The sequence below is a fragment of the Rattus norvegicus genome, chromosome 1, assembly GCF_021556685.1.
Source record: "Rattus norvegicus strain SHRSP/BbbUtx chromosome 1, alternate assembly SHRSP_T2T, whole genome shotgun sequence".
NCBI classification, from domain to species: domain Eukaryota; kingdom Metazoa; phylum Chordata; class Mammalia; order Rodentia; family Muridae; genus Rattus; species Rattus norvegicus.
In genome coordinates this window covers 244,281,598-244,298,056 of record NC_141534.1, presented here as the reverse complement: position 1 = coordinate 244,298,056, position 16,459 = coordinate 244,281,598, and the positions used below count along the sequence as shown (strand labels likewise).

General features: G+C 38.7%; 1 protein-coding gene across 2 annotated transcripts in view; it reads right to left on the bottom strand.

Moving 5' to 3' along the window:
- Lipk (lipase, family member K) overlaps positions 1–16,127 on the bottom strand; it is a 31,804-nt gene extending 15,677 nt beyond the window's left edge. Inside the window, exons 1-8 of one of the 2 annotated variants that reach the window (NM_001437572.1) lie at positions 16,033–16,122; positions 15,755–15,836; positions 14,113–14,167; positions 5,388–5,497; positions 3,798–3,915; positions 2,509–2,707; positions 1,586–1,695; positions 475–611 (exon numbers count right to left, since the gene is read on the bottom strand). In NM_001437572.1, the coding sequence (NP_001424501.1) occupies positions 475–611; positions 1,586–1,695; positions 2,509–2,707; positions 3,798–3,915; positions 5,388–5,486 (663 nt within the window). In that variant the 5' untranslated portion in view covers positions 5,487–5,497; positions 14,113–14,167; positions 15,755–15,836; positions 16,033–16,122. Of the gene's footprint in view, positions 1–474; positions 612–1,585; positions 1,696–2,508; positions 2,708–3,797; positions 3,916–5,387; positions 5,498–14,112; positions 14,168–15,754; positions 15,837–16,032 lie in introns of both variants that reach the window. The other variant, NM_001106374.1, reaches the window with a different exon arrangement.
- Positions 16,128–16,459: the final 332 nt, after the last annotated feature.

Here is a 16,459-nt window from a genome sequence, read left to right as displayed (position 1 = left end):
AAATAGATGTTTCTTAAAAGAAGATGTAGAGTCAATCTTCAAGTGTGTGTAAAAGAAATAGTGAGCCATGAGTATCAAAACACATCTCAAGACCATGGGGAGTTACTTCACTCCAGTTAGAAAACCCATTTATCAAAAGGGCTGCAGACGACAGGTACTGACGATGTGAGGAAAGGGAACTGAAGTTGGAACTGGAAGAGGATTCCTCAGAAATATCAAGTCAGGTCTCAGTTTAGCTGTGATTGGGAGTTGATGCTGAAGAAATGTTCTGGAGACAGAGATAAAGGCCCTAGAACAGGAGGCATCAGGACAAGTTCCCTGAGCTCCCTGATAAGGCAGGTCACCAGCTAACTTCCATGGAACCTTGATCACCATTTACATCACTAACTGTCTGAAAAATGCCACATGTCTTCTTGTGGTATCTGTGAAACAGGGAGATTTACAGGTCCTCACACTTTGGAGGAATTCACATACCTTGACAGCTTTCCTGGAAAGGGTGGTTAATTTTTTCATTGGGCTTTGAGTGTATTTTACTGTGACCACTGGAGCTAGCGCGAAAAACATTCTGATCTTTTTAGCCAGCTCTGGGTTCGTAGAGAATGCTATGAACGCTGCAGAGAAAGAAGCCATTAGCTCACACAAACGTCCGATCATCCCGTCGCTGCAAACCCTTGTAAAGGTAGCTATATCGAAAACAAAGCAAAACGAACCATGAGTGCTCTTTATGGGGAGGAATTTTTAAATCTCTCAAGGGTACAACTGGATCTCTCTTGTGTTCTTGGGGGAGAGGTCCAGTGACATTCTGTGGAGCATAGATATTAAACGCAAGGGACCATACTGGCTTTAATATAAAGCCAACCTATCATCTTGACTTCTAACTCAATAGCCTCCTTTTAAGAATCAGAGTTTCTTAAATATCTGATGATAGCAACCTACCGGTCATAACTATTCTATGTGTATGTGAGAACTATGCAGGGATGTATACATAGTTTCACATATACATCCATCATATATATATATATATATGTTTTGGCCTCAGTGTCCTCTCTCTTTTTTAAAAAGATTTATTTATTGGTATATAGTATCCCATATACATGTATGCCTGCATACCAGAAGAGGGCACCAGATTTCATTATAGATGGTTGTAAGCCACCATGTGATTTCTGAGGATTGAACTCAGGACCTCTGGAAGAGCAGCCAGTGCTCTTAACTGCTGAGCCATCTCTCTAGCTTGACTGTGAGAAATTCAAAGGGAAAATGTTTATCTTTGTTTCCACAGAATACAACCTGGGGTCTTAATGTCTGCTGAGAACACAAATTAAGTTCTATCAACCTCCAAATTCAGTGTTGGGATAAATTTCTCACGGTCGTTCTTGCTTTATTTACTCTTCAGAACCTACCTAAAGGAAATGGCTTTTCAGAGTCATGAAACTAAAGACTATACAGAAAACCAACGAACCAATGAACCAACCAACCAACCAACCAACCAACCAACCAACCAACCAACCAACCAACCACCTGATCCTTTCCAGAAACTCAGAAGAAAATACTTAATATTGTTCGATTTCGCCCAGTCCAAACACACCTATGGTGGTGCCCTGCGAGTGGCCCACATAGAAGAGTTGCTTCTGTCCACTTTTCTCTAAGATCAGATTGATTGTAGCTGGAAGATCGTATTTAGCCATCTCATCCAAACTGCCAACAAGGAAAGATGAAATTAGAAACGAGGATCTGTGGTTGTTAGACCTGCAGTGTTTGCAAACAGTACTTGCAGACGTTGATACTCAGATTTGGATTTATGTTATTTTGTCCCCCGCCCCCCGCGTCCCCAGCCCCCTCCCCCCGACACCCTCCTCTGACTCCCAGAGCTGAGGACTGAACCCAGAACCCAGGCCAGGGCCTTGCGCTTGCTAGGCAAGCGTTGTACCTCGAGCTAAATCCCCAACCCCAGGTTTGTCTTTTCGTGAGGGAGAGTGACAACACAGTGTGTGAGAACAGCTTCCCACATTTCCATCTTCACTGTCAGGAAACTGGAATAAAAGATCTGATGGAATGCCTACTGATAATTTTTCTGCGAGGCTCAGTCATGTTCCATTTATCGCAGAGATTTAGGAAATATTACTTGAGTTCCCGAAAGAACACAGAAACGAGGCCATGAAGCCAATGGTGATCTCAGTGGCGTGGTTCTTAGTTCAGAGGAAGAGCAAACCTCGCCCCTGTGACTAAGCTTGTCAGGCTTCAGGAACAACTCCCTGCTACTTATAGTCACATTTTGATCGGGACAGAGCAACACAACCCCCGACCCCACCCCACCTCACCCCAGTCAGTCACACCAGGAAGGAAACAAGGCTTTTAGAACAAGCAATTAACTAGAGAGTTTATTCTGAGATGCAGGAAAGAGGAAATTCTAGTTTGCTTCTTGCAGATTGTATCGGGTGCATTTGGACAGAGAAGGGAAACCAGGAAGAATTGATGCTTGTAAATGAATCAGGAACAGGCTTCTCTTACCTGAAGGCCCAGTATTCCGGTGACTTAGGTGACAGTCGCAGGTGTTTTCTGGACCAGGTGTTTCCTCGACTGTTCCCCAACCACACGTCATAACCACTATCGGCCAGAAGAAAAGCCAAGCTGTTGTTGGGCAGGTTGCAAATCCAGTTACTGGCGGATGCAATTAAGCCATGCTGCAGATACACAACTGCCTTCGGAACTGGAAAAAACAGACAGCAAGGGTTTCCTCCCCGATGCCCTCAGCCTTCCTGCAAACTCTGCTTTCTGACATATTCCCACATAAGCAAAATTAAGAGATGACATTTTGCCCCAGGTAAGCCTAGTCTCTTAGGGATCCAGTCTTTTTTTAGAGACTCTTTCCCCGGGGCACATAATTATGCCCCACTTTCTTCATTTATAAAGTGAAGATTATGTATAGTATATCATGTCACGTACGGGTTTATTAGAGCCAGATTTTTCTGGTTCAAAAATCTATCTTGCTATGTTCGTATATATGTGCTTCCTGTTATTTACATAGTGGTAAATAATTGCAAGTGCTCTCTCACAGGGAAGGTTTAAGAATTCAATTAAAAATAAAACATGTAAAAGACTTCACAGTAAAATGTTAACTCTACTACTATTTTCATTCACATTATTTTATTTCTTAAGGAGCATCTTGTTGGAGGCTGCAGAGATGTTTCAGATTTAGAGCACTGGTTGGATTCCCAGCGGGTACAAAGGCAGACCACAAACGTGTGTAACACTAGGACCAGGGATCTGACACCATCTTCTGGCCTCTAGAAGTAGCAGAGACACATGGTACATGGACATATATGCAGGTAAATATTCATATATAAAAATTAAATGAAAATAAATCAACCTAATTTATTTGAATTTGAATATCATTAAAGCTAGGAAAATTTTTCTGGGTTGACAGATTTAGAAGGCAAACTGAAAGATTTTGAGGACTGACCACATTTAGGATGCCAGTGAGAAGACCATGACAAGGGTGACGCTTGTGTTTCTAAACTATGGAGGTACTATCATGATGAGGGCTTATTTCCTTTTATTTCAGTATTTTGTTTTTGTTGGAGGGACAAAGACATGGAGAAAAGGAACATCTAAATAGGACATATATATATATATATATATATATATATATATATATATATATATACTGGAAAAAGATTTTTTTTTCTTCTCTGATAAAAGGACCATGACCTATCTTGAACAAAGGTGTCCTGCTGCTGCCAGGATGGCTAGACATTTCCATTTTAGACATTTTGATTTCAAAGCAAAGAAAATCATACCTGCTTTCCTTGAGCATCCTTTCCCATGAGGAATTCGGTAAGTTCCAAGGATATAACCATCCTCTGTTACAACATCATGCCTTTCATAAGGGTAGCCCCAGTAAGAAATAATTTCACTCTGAAAAATACATACCTGTAATTCACTTTGCTTTGTGTGTGTGTACACTGCAATATAGTTCTTTTACTAACTATGCATTAGGCAACAACATGTAGCAGGAAAAATTATACCAACTTGGGAAATATATGATGAAGGGACTGAGCACAAAGTGGTAACATATGGTTGGGATGACTTAGCATCTTCAGGGTAGTGTCTAAATATGCCTGTGGGCTTAGTGTTACCAACCACAGTAGTCCATTCTTAAGATGTTTTGGCAACAAGAAATAGACATGCTTGGCTAATGAGGGAAACCACAAGAGATTGGAAAGTATATTGCAGCTAAAGATAAGTGAGCTCCTACAAATTTGGCTCCAAAGGGATATAAAAGGAAGTGGTTATTAGAATCCAGGAAAGGAAAGGAAGACAGATGACTAAGTTAACTTCTCCAGAATAGAACAAGAAAAAGTGCAAAACAAAAGCAAATAATCAAAAACCCTTTTATCTCACTCTTCTCTCTCTATCATCTATCTATCTATCTATCTATCTATCTATCTATCTATCTATCTATCTATCTATAACATCTGACAGAGTTTTAGATATAGTCCTTATAGGTCAGCATTTTGGATGGAACAAAAAGAAAAGCGTAAAGAAGTACAAGATGAGTTGGAAGGCCATCAGAAACTTCCCTGTCCACAGACACTCATGGAAGCAGAAACAAATGTTGCAGGATATAAGCTTGGTCTATTTCATCAATTCTGTGAAGGAGTCTTTGTGATAGAATTGTAAATGTTTTAGAATTGAGAATATTGAAGGCCAGCAAAGTTAGTAATTTATCCAAGACAATACATTAGGAAGGGGTAAATGATTTATTAATGAGACAATAAGGTTAGCTGCACAGTCTATACCATTACCACAAGGCTACATGTTTGCTCCTGTGAGGCACACAGTGCATGCTTGGGTTATACTGTTACTGAGTATAGTGTTAAGAGCCTAGACTCTCAAGACAGACTGTATGACATGGTGTGCATCTGCTGTTCTAGTTATTAATCCACTATCACAAATGCACAGAGTTGACATGTGCCATCTGCCTTTCTAACATAGAAAAAAGTTCACTGATGGTATGAAATTATTGGACATAAACCAAACCTGGCTTATTAAACCCTCAAAGAACACTTCTATAGCTCACAAAGTCATGAAGGTGGATTACACAAAGCCCCAGAAAGAATTCAAGGATACGCAGCAGAGGAATTACCAAAAATAAATCTTGAACCTTCTCTTCAGAAAGCCACAGCTAGATATGAGCTCAGACCACAAGAACTGTTGCTCCAATGTGAGTCTGAGCTTTTAGTCCTAAAATTTAGTTAGTTTTGGGAAGGAGCAAAGGAGGAAGTCTAGACTTAATCATTAGAGAAATTCTTGATACACAAATTATACCTAAAATGTGACCAATTAATAATTTCTTATCTTATTTTTTTCCTCAATGAATGACTTACAATGTTCATATTGGCTTCAGGATTTGTGATGCTCTCTTGCATATGGCCATATATGGGTCCAGGAAGAAACATACAACATGTTGCTAAAAGCCACCACATTTGGAGTCTGCCTGGGAAAGGAAATATCAATGCAACATCATCAAGGAGAAATCTCGCAGAAGGAAAATTGGTGTGATTTTTTTTTTAATGACACTGGTGAGGAAGTGAGTAGGATCACAAACATTTAGGCTGTATTTTAAGCAATATACTGAGTTATTAAGGATTCATTCCATGAAAATCTTAAATGTGATATTAGATAAGAAAAGAGTGAAGTAGGGAGCAAATGTGGGAAGGAAGGTAAAAGATACAAGAAAAACTGAGTCTTCAGTAGGTAATTAGGGAAAAGAAATGATGGATAATTGCTGAAAAAATGTATTGACGAATGTGCTGCTCATAGAACATTGACTATTTCTAAGAATTATATAAGTTACCTTCTCATGGAGCCACGTGATATGCATTTCTACTACTGAGCTATAACTCTGGCCCTATCAGTGTAATTTATTATACTCAGTAATTTTATTTACAAAAGATAGAACTAAAGAAAAGGTAAGGCATAAATGTTCCATGCATATAATATTCTTTATGATGTATCCAACATGTTATAATTTTACAAAATATAAAATTATCAAAATTCATTATTAATGAAGGAGCACATTATTTAGCTATAAATATATGTTTAAAAGTAATCTTCACATTGACCAAAGACATTAATGTAAGTTCTGAACTTTGAAACTGCTAGAAACAAATACTTCAAGATATAGGAATTGGCAAGAACTTTCTGAAAAAAGAGAAACTTCAATTCCCAGGAAATTTGGAGAAATGAGATTACATGAAACTAAAAAGTTTCTAAACCATCAAGGAAATAGAGCAGAAAGGCAGCCCACACAATGGGAGGACACTTCTGTCTGCTGTACATCCAACAAGGGACCAGTATCCAGAATACATAAAGAACTAAAAAACTAGACACAAACCTTTCCAAAATAATTCAGTAAATGGAACAAGTAAGATTTTTAGACAATTCTCTAAAAGAAACCAATAAATTTATAGACAGATGTTCAATATCCTTAGCTATTAGGGAAATAAAAATCAAAATGACATCTGGGCTCCCTGCCTGCTGAGCCAAAATGGCTATCATTGAGGAAACATGTGAAGGCAAATGTTGGTAAGGATCGAGGAGAAAGATGCACTCAGTAGGACTGTCCATTAACGCAGCCACTGTGAGATTCATCCAGAGATTCCTTAAAAACCTGAAACTCGGACACCATAGGGGGCCAGTGAGATGGCTTAGTACCAAGCTTGACGACCTAAGTTCATTCCTGTGGTTCTTACAGGTGTGTAGATGGAGGTTGCCTAAGAAGCAAATGCTGTTTCTAAGCAGCTATACCACCAAACATGTCTCTCCCCAGCGATCATTAACCACCTGCTCTTAGGGTTGGGTGGAAGCTCTCTGCATCTTGTCTACTGGCTCCTGAGCTACTGGTGACCCTCTTATGCACCTCTATACATTTCTGCTCATGAGTTCCTTGTATGTCATCTCTTGAGACCCTGTGACTTAAGCAGAGCATCCTGGGCTTTCTTTAACTCCTTGTGTGCCACCCTCTAAGCCCTTCATGAACCCCCAAGCGCCACCCCCTGAATTTTGCCTTTTTTTTCCCTTTCACAATGGGACATTAGTGGCCCAGTGTTATGAGGGTCTCTTGTGGGATCCAAAGCTGCTCTAATTTGAAAAAAATAATGGCCAGGCCATGTTGGATAGCAGTGTTCTACAAAATATACATATACATAGATGATATATATATATAGTTGTATACAGCTATATAACTTGATTAGACCTATATAACTTGATATATAGAGAGTTATATGTAACTATGTAATTTGTTGACATGTGCATACCACAAGCCTGATTTTCTTGATAATCATAATTTACAGTGTTAAAGCTAGGCAATATTCATAATCAATATACTATCTAAGTTTGTTTAACCTATTTATTTGTCTTTAACATTTTATTATCTGAATTATTCCACTTAATCATAGTATAACTAATTTTATAAAGAATACAAATGGGGAAAAGCTGGCTTAGTATTTCTTTATCAATTCATTTTCTTTAAAAAAAAAGGCCCGTGTAGGGAAGGAAAAGATAAAGTGAAGTATGGATTGCCAAACCAGAGCTTCATCTTTCACAGGTTGCTTTAATTAGAGACTCTCATCATTATGGAGGCCACTGCAATTGTTGTGCTTGAATCTGACTGGACAAAACAAGTCAAGACTAATATTATCTAACAGTGTAAGACTCTCCCACCCAAAGATATCCCTTTACTACTAAAGGTTATTTGTTTTTTTCTTTATCTGTTATAACCAGAGAATGGAGAAACTTACAGAAGAATCACTGCCTCCTGACTTTTTTGTTTTCACACTGTTAAGTATTTTAGATAACTGCTGGCAGTTCTCATAACAAAACATTTAGTACTGACAGAGATATACAGAGATGATGGGATTGAGGGCATTCACTTAAGAAAGAATTATCAGAAGCAACAGAGACTCAGATTGCTCCATGACCAGAACTGTTGGGCTTATTAACCAGGACTTATGAGGAACTTGGATACTGTCCTTGATTAATTCATGCCCTAATTCCCCTTAAGGGAACTCTTAAAGTGCTCAGAAGTCAAGACAGAAGTGGCAGAAAATATGCGGGGACCGAATCCTGCAGAATGATCTTACTTTGGAAAGCACACAAAGATTGATGTGTACATATGGGGCTGTGAACAATCTGCTTTCTCAGTGGCAAAGGAAGCTAATGATGAATTTTACACAAGTCTTGAGTTAAATGTCTGGCTCTGTTTTTTTTTTTCAACAGCCATGGCAGTTTACAAGTTTTAGATCTCAGACTTCAACTTCAGAGAGCAACAATGACCATTAGACATGACTCCTGGGCTCCCAGCCCATCCCTGTGCTCACACCAGTTACATGCCCAAGATAGGATGTCTTGTTTTTCTCTATTATTAGTTATGTTACTCTTATAGTCCATTTAGCTCCCTTGTCTGTGTCATCAGGATCATAACTAACACCTACATGTAGATTTAACTTAAGATAATGCATCCTGTTGTAATACACAGATGAAAGATAGTATCTGAAAAGCATTGAACAATGCTTGGCTCTCAACAAGTGGTCCCTATTGTTTCATTACTCAGTGACTCTTTCAGATGTGTGTATCTTGGCTCTTCAGCTACTTCACTGGCTTCTTAAGGAAGTATCACCTTTCACACCAGTATAGTTTTCTTTTCTGTTGCTGTGACAAACAACAAGATTAAAAGCGAATTAAGGGAAGAAAATATTTACTTGTTTTATAGTTCCTGGTCACATTCAAGCAGGAGTTTAAGAAAGAAACCAAAGGAAGATGTTTCTTAATGGTTCACTCGGTCTACTTGCTCTCTCTCTCTGTCTCTCTGTCTCTCTGTCTCTCTGTCTCTCTGTCTCTGTCTCTGTCTCTCTCTCTCTCTCTCTCTCTCTCTCTCTCTCTCCATCCCTCCTTCCTTCCTTCTTCCTTCCTTCCTTTCCTTTCCTTTGCAGCCCAGAACTACCTTCTCAGAGAATAGTACTATCCACAGTGGGCTGGATTTTCTTACACCAATTAGCAATAAAAGCAATCCCTTATAGACATGCTGTCTTGGTTAGCTTTTTGTCAAAGCACAAAGTTTTTGTATAAAATACAAACTAAAATCACCTTGGAGGAGGAACCTCAATTTAGAAAGTATCTTCATCAGATTTTTCATAAGCAATTTTATAAGTTTTGATTAATGATTGATATAGGAAGGGACCAGCTCTTTGGGACAGTGGTAGTGTACCCCTTGCCAGGAGGTTCTGGGAGGTATAAAAATGTAGTCTATACCCTTAACATAGTTGTGACACTGGGGGTGGGTTTTAAAGCTTTGAAAAGCTAGTGCCATCCCCAATCTCTCTCTCTCTCTCTCTCTCTCTCTCTCTCTCTCTCTCTCTCTGTCTGTCTCTGTCTCTCTCTGTGTCTCTGTCTGTCTCTCTGTCTCTGTCTCTCTCTGTCTGTCTCTCTGTCTGTCTCTGTCTCTGTCTCTCTCTCTCCCTTTCCCTCCCCTTCCTCATGGTTGTATCTTAAAATGCAAGCTCTCAGCTACTGCTCCAATGCCATGTGTGCTGTCTTGCTGCCACGATCCCAGCACTGACAATCATGCTCTGACACCAAAAGCTCCAACTCTTCTTCCTTAAAAACCAAAACAAAGGGCTGGGGAGATGACTCAGTGGTTAAGAGCACTGACTGTTCTTCCAGAGGTCCTGAGTTCAATTCCCAGCAACCACATGGTGGCTCGTAGCCACCTGTAATGGGGTCCGATACCCATTTCTGGTATGTCTGAAGACAGCCACAGTATATTCAGATAAATAATCAATAAACAAGTCTTAAAAACAACAACAAAACGCAAAACCCCTCAAACTGGGTATTGTGCAATTCTTTCTTTTTTTTTTTTTTTCAATTCTTTCAACTGAATTGTAAACTGTAACTGAATGCTCATTCTGAACCATGCTTACTTCCCAACAGGATTATGAGGAGAATTAGGAATCTCTATGTTCTTATCACTTCTAACAATAATTTTATTTTGATTATATAAAGAATCTTGCATATTTAACCATAATTATGTATGGACTGAGCTAAGTCATAATTATTATTTATTCTAATAAATGTCAACTTAGCATTCAGATAGGATTAGTCCATTTTGTTTTCACTGAGTCTTACTTATAAAATTACTCTCAAGATATTAACTGGTGTTAGATTGAACATAGTGCAACACATTAGATAATGAAAACAGAGGACCAAGATTGTCATAACGGGTTTGAGCATAAAATTATCAGTGACAAAACTGAAAGATACAAGGCCCGAAGATATGAAAGCATTCTCTGTATGTTGATCATTATAAAAAAATCATTGTGAAGATGCACAAACTCGAGTCAAATGTATGTATGACATCTCCATAGTTCAACAAAGTTGAAAAACTGCTATGTATGCAAAAGGAAACAATAATTAGATCTTCCTAGTCATTGACAAGTTACATGCCATTTCCTTTTTCCCTCCTTCACTCCATTCCTTTCCTCCCCCTTCTCTTTGTTTTTCCCCTTTTGACCACCCTAAAACTCACTATGTAGAGCAGCCTAGACTCGAACTTGAGATTTTACTGACTCTAACTGTTTGGACTGCAACAGGTGTGATTATACTTGATTGATATTTTCTTGATTAGTGAGTTAAGAGCTATAAAGATGAGAAATCCCTCTCCCTATGAAGAAAGAGTAATTTGAAGATAGACACAAAGAGAGAGACAGACACATACACACAGAGAAAGGATGGTTTAGCGCTTGGAAAAGGTGTCCCCATTAGACACAAAAGACGCTTGAATTATTTACATCTATGCATTTTTCAGGAGATGTTAGAAAAAACACATGGTCACATTTTCAGCAGATTAAACTGCATCATCATATTCAGAACTTCATATAATAGAGAGCATAAACTAACCAAGAATTTAGCATAATCTTACAGAACCACAATAAGATATTAGCCTCTAGAAAGAAAAATAATAATCAAAGATTATAAAAATACTTAAACTGTGTTAAAAGCAAAGCCCACCAGCCTGCTTTAAATAAGCAATACAGTTTAAACACAAGGGAAAATGGGTTGAAAGTCAAAGGAAGTACATATACCACATAAACAGTAACCCTAAGAAAGCAGGGGTATTTACATCAGACAAAGCAGGCTTCTACACTTGGGTGTTGTTAGAGATATGTCATAATGTTAGTCTATAAATGGAAGACAATAGTGAGTTCATCACCAGGACAAAGAAAACCTATACACAGGCATCTAATAATAGACCTATGGAAGTCATGAAGTCTGACAAAACTAAAGTCATCTGCTTTGCAGTGTCTTACCTCTGTCCTACACTGAACCAAAGCACAGAAACCAAAATTCTTGCCCATGGCAAGTCATAGAAATTAGAAGACCTCTGAGAAATAAGGCACTAAGGGAAAGAAAGGCCTCTTTGTCTATCTGCCTCCTTTGTTGATGATTATTCCAGAGAAGCCCTCCCATGTAGGAAGGAATGACTCTGAGAGGCCAAGAGGAATGTCCTCTAGGCTTTGCTGGGGTTTCCCCCTTTTCAGTCTGTCATCATTACATCATGCCCTGTGTCAAAAAACACCTTTCTACACAGACACCCATTTACCCTAAAATTCAGGCTTATAAATAGAGTTTTTCCTGGGTACAGAACCCTTCATATTTCTCTTGTAAATCAAATTTTCGTACTCATTTGTATGGAACAAGCTGTATGCCTGGAAGTCAGAGGGGAGCGTATGTGAATCATTCTTTCTTGGCACCATGTAGGGTGTAGGGATTGAGCCGAGGTAACCTGACTTGGAAAGAAGTCCGTCTACCTCAGAACCATCTCAGTGGCTTTGGGGATATTCATTTCGGTCACACAAAAGATTGATGAAATAAATCCGTATACCTTTCTCTTGTCAACTTGTCCTTTATTATAAGGTCCAACACCTGTATGAAGGCTGAGGCACAGTGATAGACCTTTCTAGTCCCTAAAGTTTTGATGTTGCAACTTAAAGTGTTAGGAGCACATGACTGGTTTAGAGTTTGTAGATGAGATTGTGAGGCAAATGGCAAAGTCCAAGAGGAAGACAGAGTTTTACTTTGCTTTTCTTGTTTTTCCAAACCAAAGTCTTGGCTCTGCCTGCAGTGCTTCATCAAGAAATGCAGGTAACTTTCCTTTGTCTACTTCTCCCCAGATAAACACAACCAAAAGAAAATTATTGTGTGAATTAGTTTCTGGCTTGTGACTACCTTGATGACATTTTTGGTATAGAACCAAGATATTTTGGTGTTCTGATTAATTTTGTAAATTTTGTACCAGAGACATTTGTTATTTTCCTTTTATTTTCTCTGTTTTCTGATATGTGTCCCTGTCAGGAGCCATAATGGGACAAGCTAATAACTAGCAGGTGATCTTCCTGAGATGGCCTGCTTCATATTATCATGTAGTCTGCAACAGGTTTATTCTGATAGAGCAAGGCCGTAGGAGAATTCATTTTAGGAAAGATTCCTGCTATTAATATGCTTTTCCTATTATCATTAAACATATATAACAATCACTCAGTAAAAGCAACCCCTTTGGAGCAGATCTACGAAGATGTACTGTCTTGTAGTGATGCTATACAGACAAATAGATGACTTCCTAAGTTTTAATGATGATCCTACAAGAATTCCTAAAATTATATCCATGATTATTAAGCTCTTTCATAGTAGGACTGCTATTAGGTTCTTTTCTGATATCAAAACTGCAATGAGAACTCTGCCAGTCTCCCAAGTGTCACCAGTTAATTGCTTTTAGATGGTAACCAGACTTTCTCCTACTCAGAGCACGTTTCAAGAGGTTGGAAAACAATCAAAAGTCATAAAAAGGGAACTAATGATTTATTATAGGTACTAGGACAGAAGATGAAAAAATATCAGCTGTATTTATCTATCAAAATTTCACTAATAACTTAGTTATGGTTTTGAACCTTCAGTGACCCTGTGGAGTTGTGATAAGTGATGGATGTTTAGCCAGGTAATTACTCCTAATGGATATGCAGGTAAACATTCTCTGTTGTAAACTTCCATTTCAATTTATCATTTGATATTTTGTGTGAACTTATGATGAACTTTGTAACATGTGATCATGTATTCTGAAAGATGTATAAGTAAGTACTAAAGACAAAGAGAAACTTTTTCCCCTTAGGAGACATTTTTGCCTTTCCCGGCTTAGAGTTAGAAACTTTTTCCCTTTCCCCACTTAGAATTTTCCCTTCCCCCACTTAGGATCTTTCTGCTTTTCCCCTTAAATAGCTTTCATAGGAAACTTTTTTACAACTTAGCAATCAACTCTATAATCACTTTCTAAAGTGTCCCTTTTTCTTCCTGCAACTTCAGACTAGCAGGCTGAAAGTTAGGGCTGCACAGTTTCTGCTGAGATAGAACAAAAGCCACATTGCTTAACCCGACCCCACCACATACACGCGCACGCGCACACTCGCGTACGTACACACACACACACACACACACACACACACACACCACACCACACACACACCACACCACACACACACACACACACACACACACACACACACACACACACACCCCACACCCCCCCCCCACACACATCTGTTAGGCTACAGATGTCAAGCGCCTAAACAGAAACCTTTTGCCCTCAGAAAGAACAAGAAAGTTTTTAGGAGTTTTTAGAAGTTACCATCAGCATTTCAGTATAGTTATAGAGCTAGAATGTCCGGAGACCCTCAGACCTTACAGCCACATCAGTGTCCTACCCTGTGCCCCCACCACTATCCATGCTGGGAGGCTCACAGGATGTCCCAAAGAAGAGAACCATGGGGCAAAATTACAGGCATAGGGCCCTCTATATCTGATGAAGAATAACTGATGTTAAAGCCAGTACGTAGTAAGTTCACGGCATTTACCAGATGGGAGTCTGTTTGCGTGTGCCACTCTTTTTCTTACCAAACTGTTATCACGTACTCTGAGCTGCAAAACCATCTGAGACACTCTGAAAAATAAAACAACTCTCAGAGTTGACTTTGGGAAAAGAGAAGACTTCAGTATAATACTTACTATTTCCCAGTGGTAATTGCTCTGCAAATCAGTTTCCGCTTCTTCAACAGAAAAGCTGGAAGAAGATGTTCTTGACTAGTTAGCAGGCGTATCATCATCTTTCTGTCTTCTTCTCTCTCTCCCTCCCTGTCCCTCTTTTTTGTCTTTCTCTATAACCCAGGCTGGTCTCAAACTCACCACTAAACCCAGCATAAAAGTACTTTTCTTGATGCATTGCTATGCGATTAATAACACAGCTTGAGACAGAGTTCTAGAAAGTAAATGGCTACCCTGAGCATAGCTTTGCACCACTTATGTACGTTCTGAAAGTGGAAAAGAGTGATGAAGAGTTTTATTGAGAAAAGTGGCAGGTCTAAAACTTCTATTAAAATTTCATCCTATTAAATACTGAGATGTTTTCAGTAGAAGATATGAGGTACCTAATTACTGCAATGATTTAATTTTAAATTACTGTACAATGTACTATAATATCTACCCGTAGCTGCTATTTAAAATTATAATAAAGGTGTTATGTCATCCTAAAACTAGACTAAACTTGAAAATTTACAGATTAAATAACAAAAGCAAATTTTAAGAAGCTCTTGCAAATATTAACAAAATTTTATTATTTTAAATGTCAAAGGCAAATAAAAAGGTAAGATTTTCAAAAAGATTAGAGTAATCACTCTAAATGATGATAATTTTATTTGGCTATTGAATATAATGGTCTTTCTTCTTTCATCAATTTAATCATAGATTGTATATTTCTTAATGACTTTATTAGTTTGAGTTACTTTAAAAGTAAAATGCAGTTTAAAATAATTGGATGTCAATGTAAAAACATATTTACTTTAAACCAAAGACCTCTGAAATTCTCCATGTATGTGCATGAACATGTGTGGGTACATATGTGCCTGAGACTGTGTGTGTGTGTGTGCATGCACACGCACATGTGTATGTGGGTGTACTTGAACATATGTGTATATGAGTGCATACATATCCATGCGTGTATGTATGTGCAGGTGTGTGCACCTGAGCTTGTGAATTTGTGACTGTGTATGTAACTCTGTGTGTGTGTGTGTGTGTGTGTGTGTGTGTATCCTCTATTTCTTATAAATTGGAGTCCACGAAGTCTAGCACTTTGACCCTGCAATAACTCACTTCAGTATTTCCTGATAGTATTCATATGTTTATTTTAAAATTTTTGGCATCAGTACAAATGTTTGAGTTTTCCAGATGTTTATGTGCCACTTATTAGAATGCAAGGGGACTATTAGTCTGTTTTATATTCTGTTCTTATCCCCAAAGGGTCTGTAAGTGCAAGTCTCAGTAGAGTGTAACACCTCTCAATGGCAGGTATCATGATCTTTTTCACACTCCCCAGCCAGTAAGACTATTGCAAGAAACTGAAAAGACTGCTGTACCCTTCATAAATGACAGGAGAACATTCACAATTTTTACAAAAATGAGACAAGCAGACCTTCACCCATCAGTGGGACCCACATTCCCCTGTAGATGATTCCAGTAATATTCATGCTCAAAGCCATTGAAATTGGCAATACAGAATTTTTAAATACAAAACAGGCAATATTACTTAAACACCATTTTCTAATCTCTACATGTACAACTCTGAAGAAAACTCCACTAAAATAGTTACTAATACCTTTCTCTGAGGAGAGTTGCTGGGTCTCCTCTCTCCTTCTGAAGTAGTTCTCTCTCTCCTCTCTCTTCACATCTGGTTTTTCCTTTCAGGAATTAATGACTTCTATTAGCACACACGGAAATGGGTTACCCTGCTATGTTTTCATAGTCATCTTCTATATCTCGCTTAATCTGAAAGACTCAAACACATTATTCCTCACCCACACAAATTTACGTCCCTCTAAGACCTCCCATTTCTCACTGACATACCATCACCCAGTCCCTTCAAACACCTATTACCAGATCTCAGCTCTTCTGAGTGTCAGTCTTCAAGTTGTGAGAGAGCAACAGATTGATTCCAGCTCCCTCCGCAGTTTCCTATCAGTGAAACATGTTCTGCTCTGAACAATTCGGAAGATGTTGCAATCAGAAATTTTCCAAGCAGAGGCAGGTTAATTATGGCTTCAACTATGACGGATACTGCCGGGACAATCTTGCTGGGTGAGTTCTAAGTGATGCACTAGAACGAAGATGGTGCTCTTGCCAAGCCAGAACTTAAGTGCTGGGCCTCAAGGAAGAAGTGGGCAGGCAGTCTCTCAGCAGAATGCACACTCCTCATCCTGAAAATACTTTTCACTCAAGAAAGGCTACTGTGCTTTTAGCCATATAAATATCTCCATCACAGGCCTAATCCTCCTGGCCTTCTGTTTGCAGAACTTCTAAAACT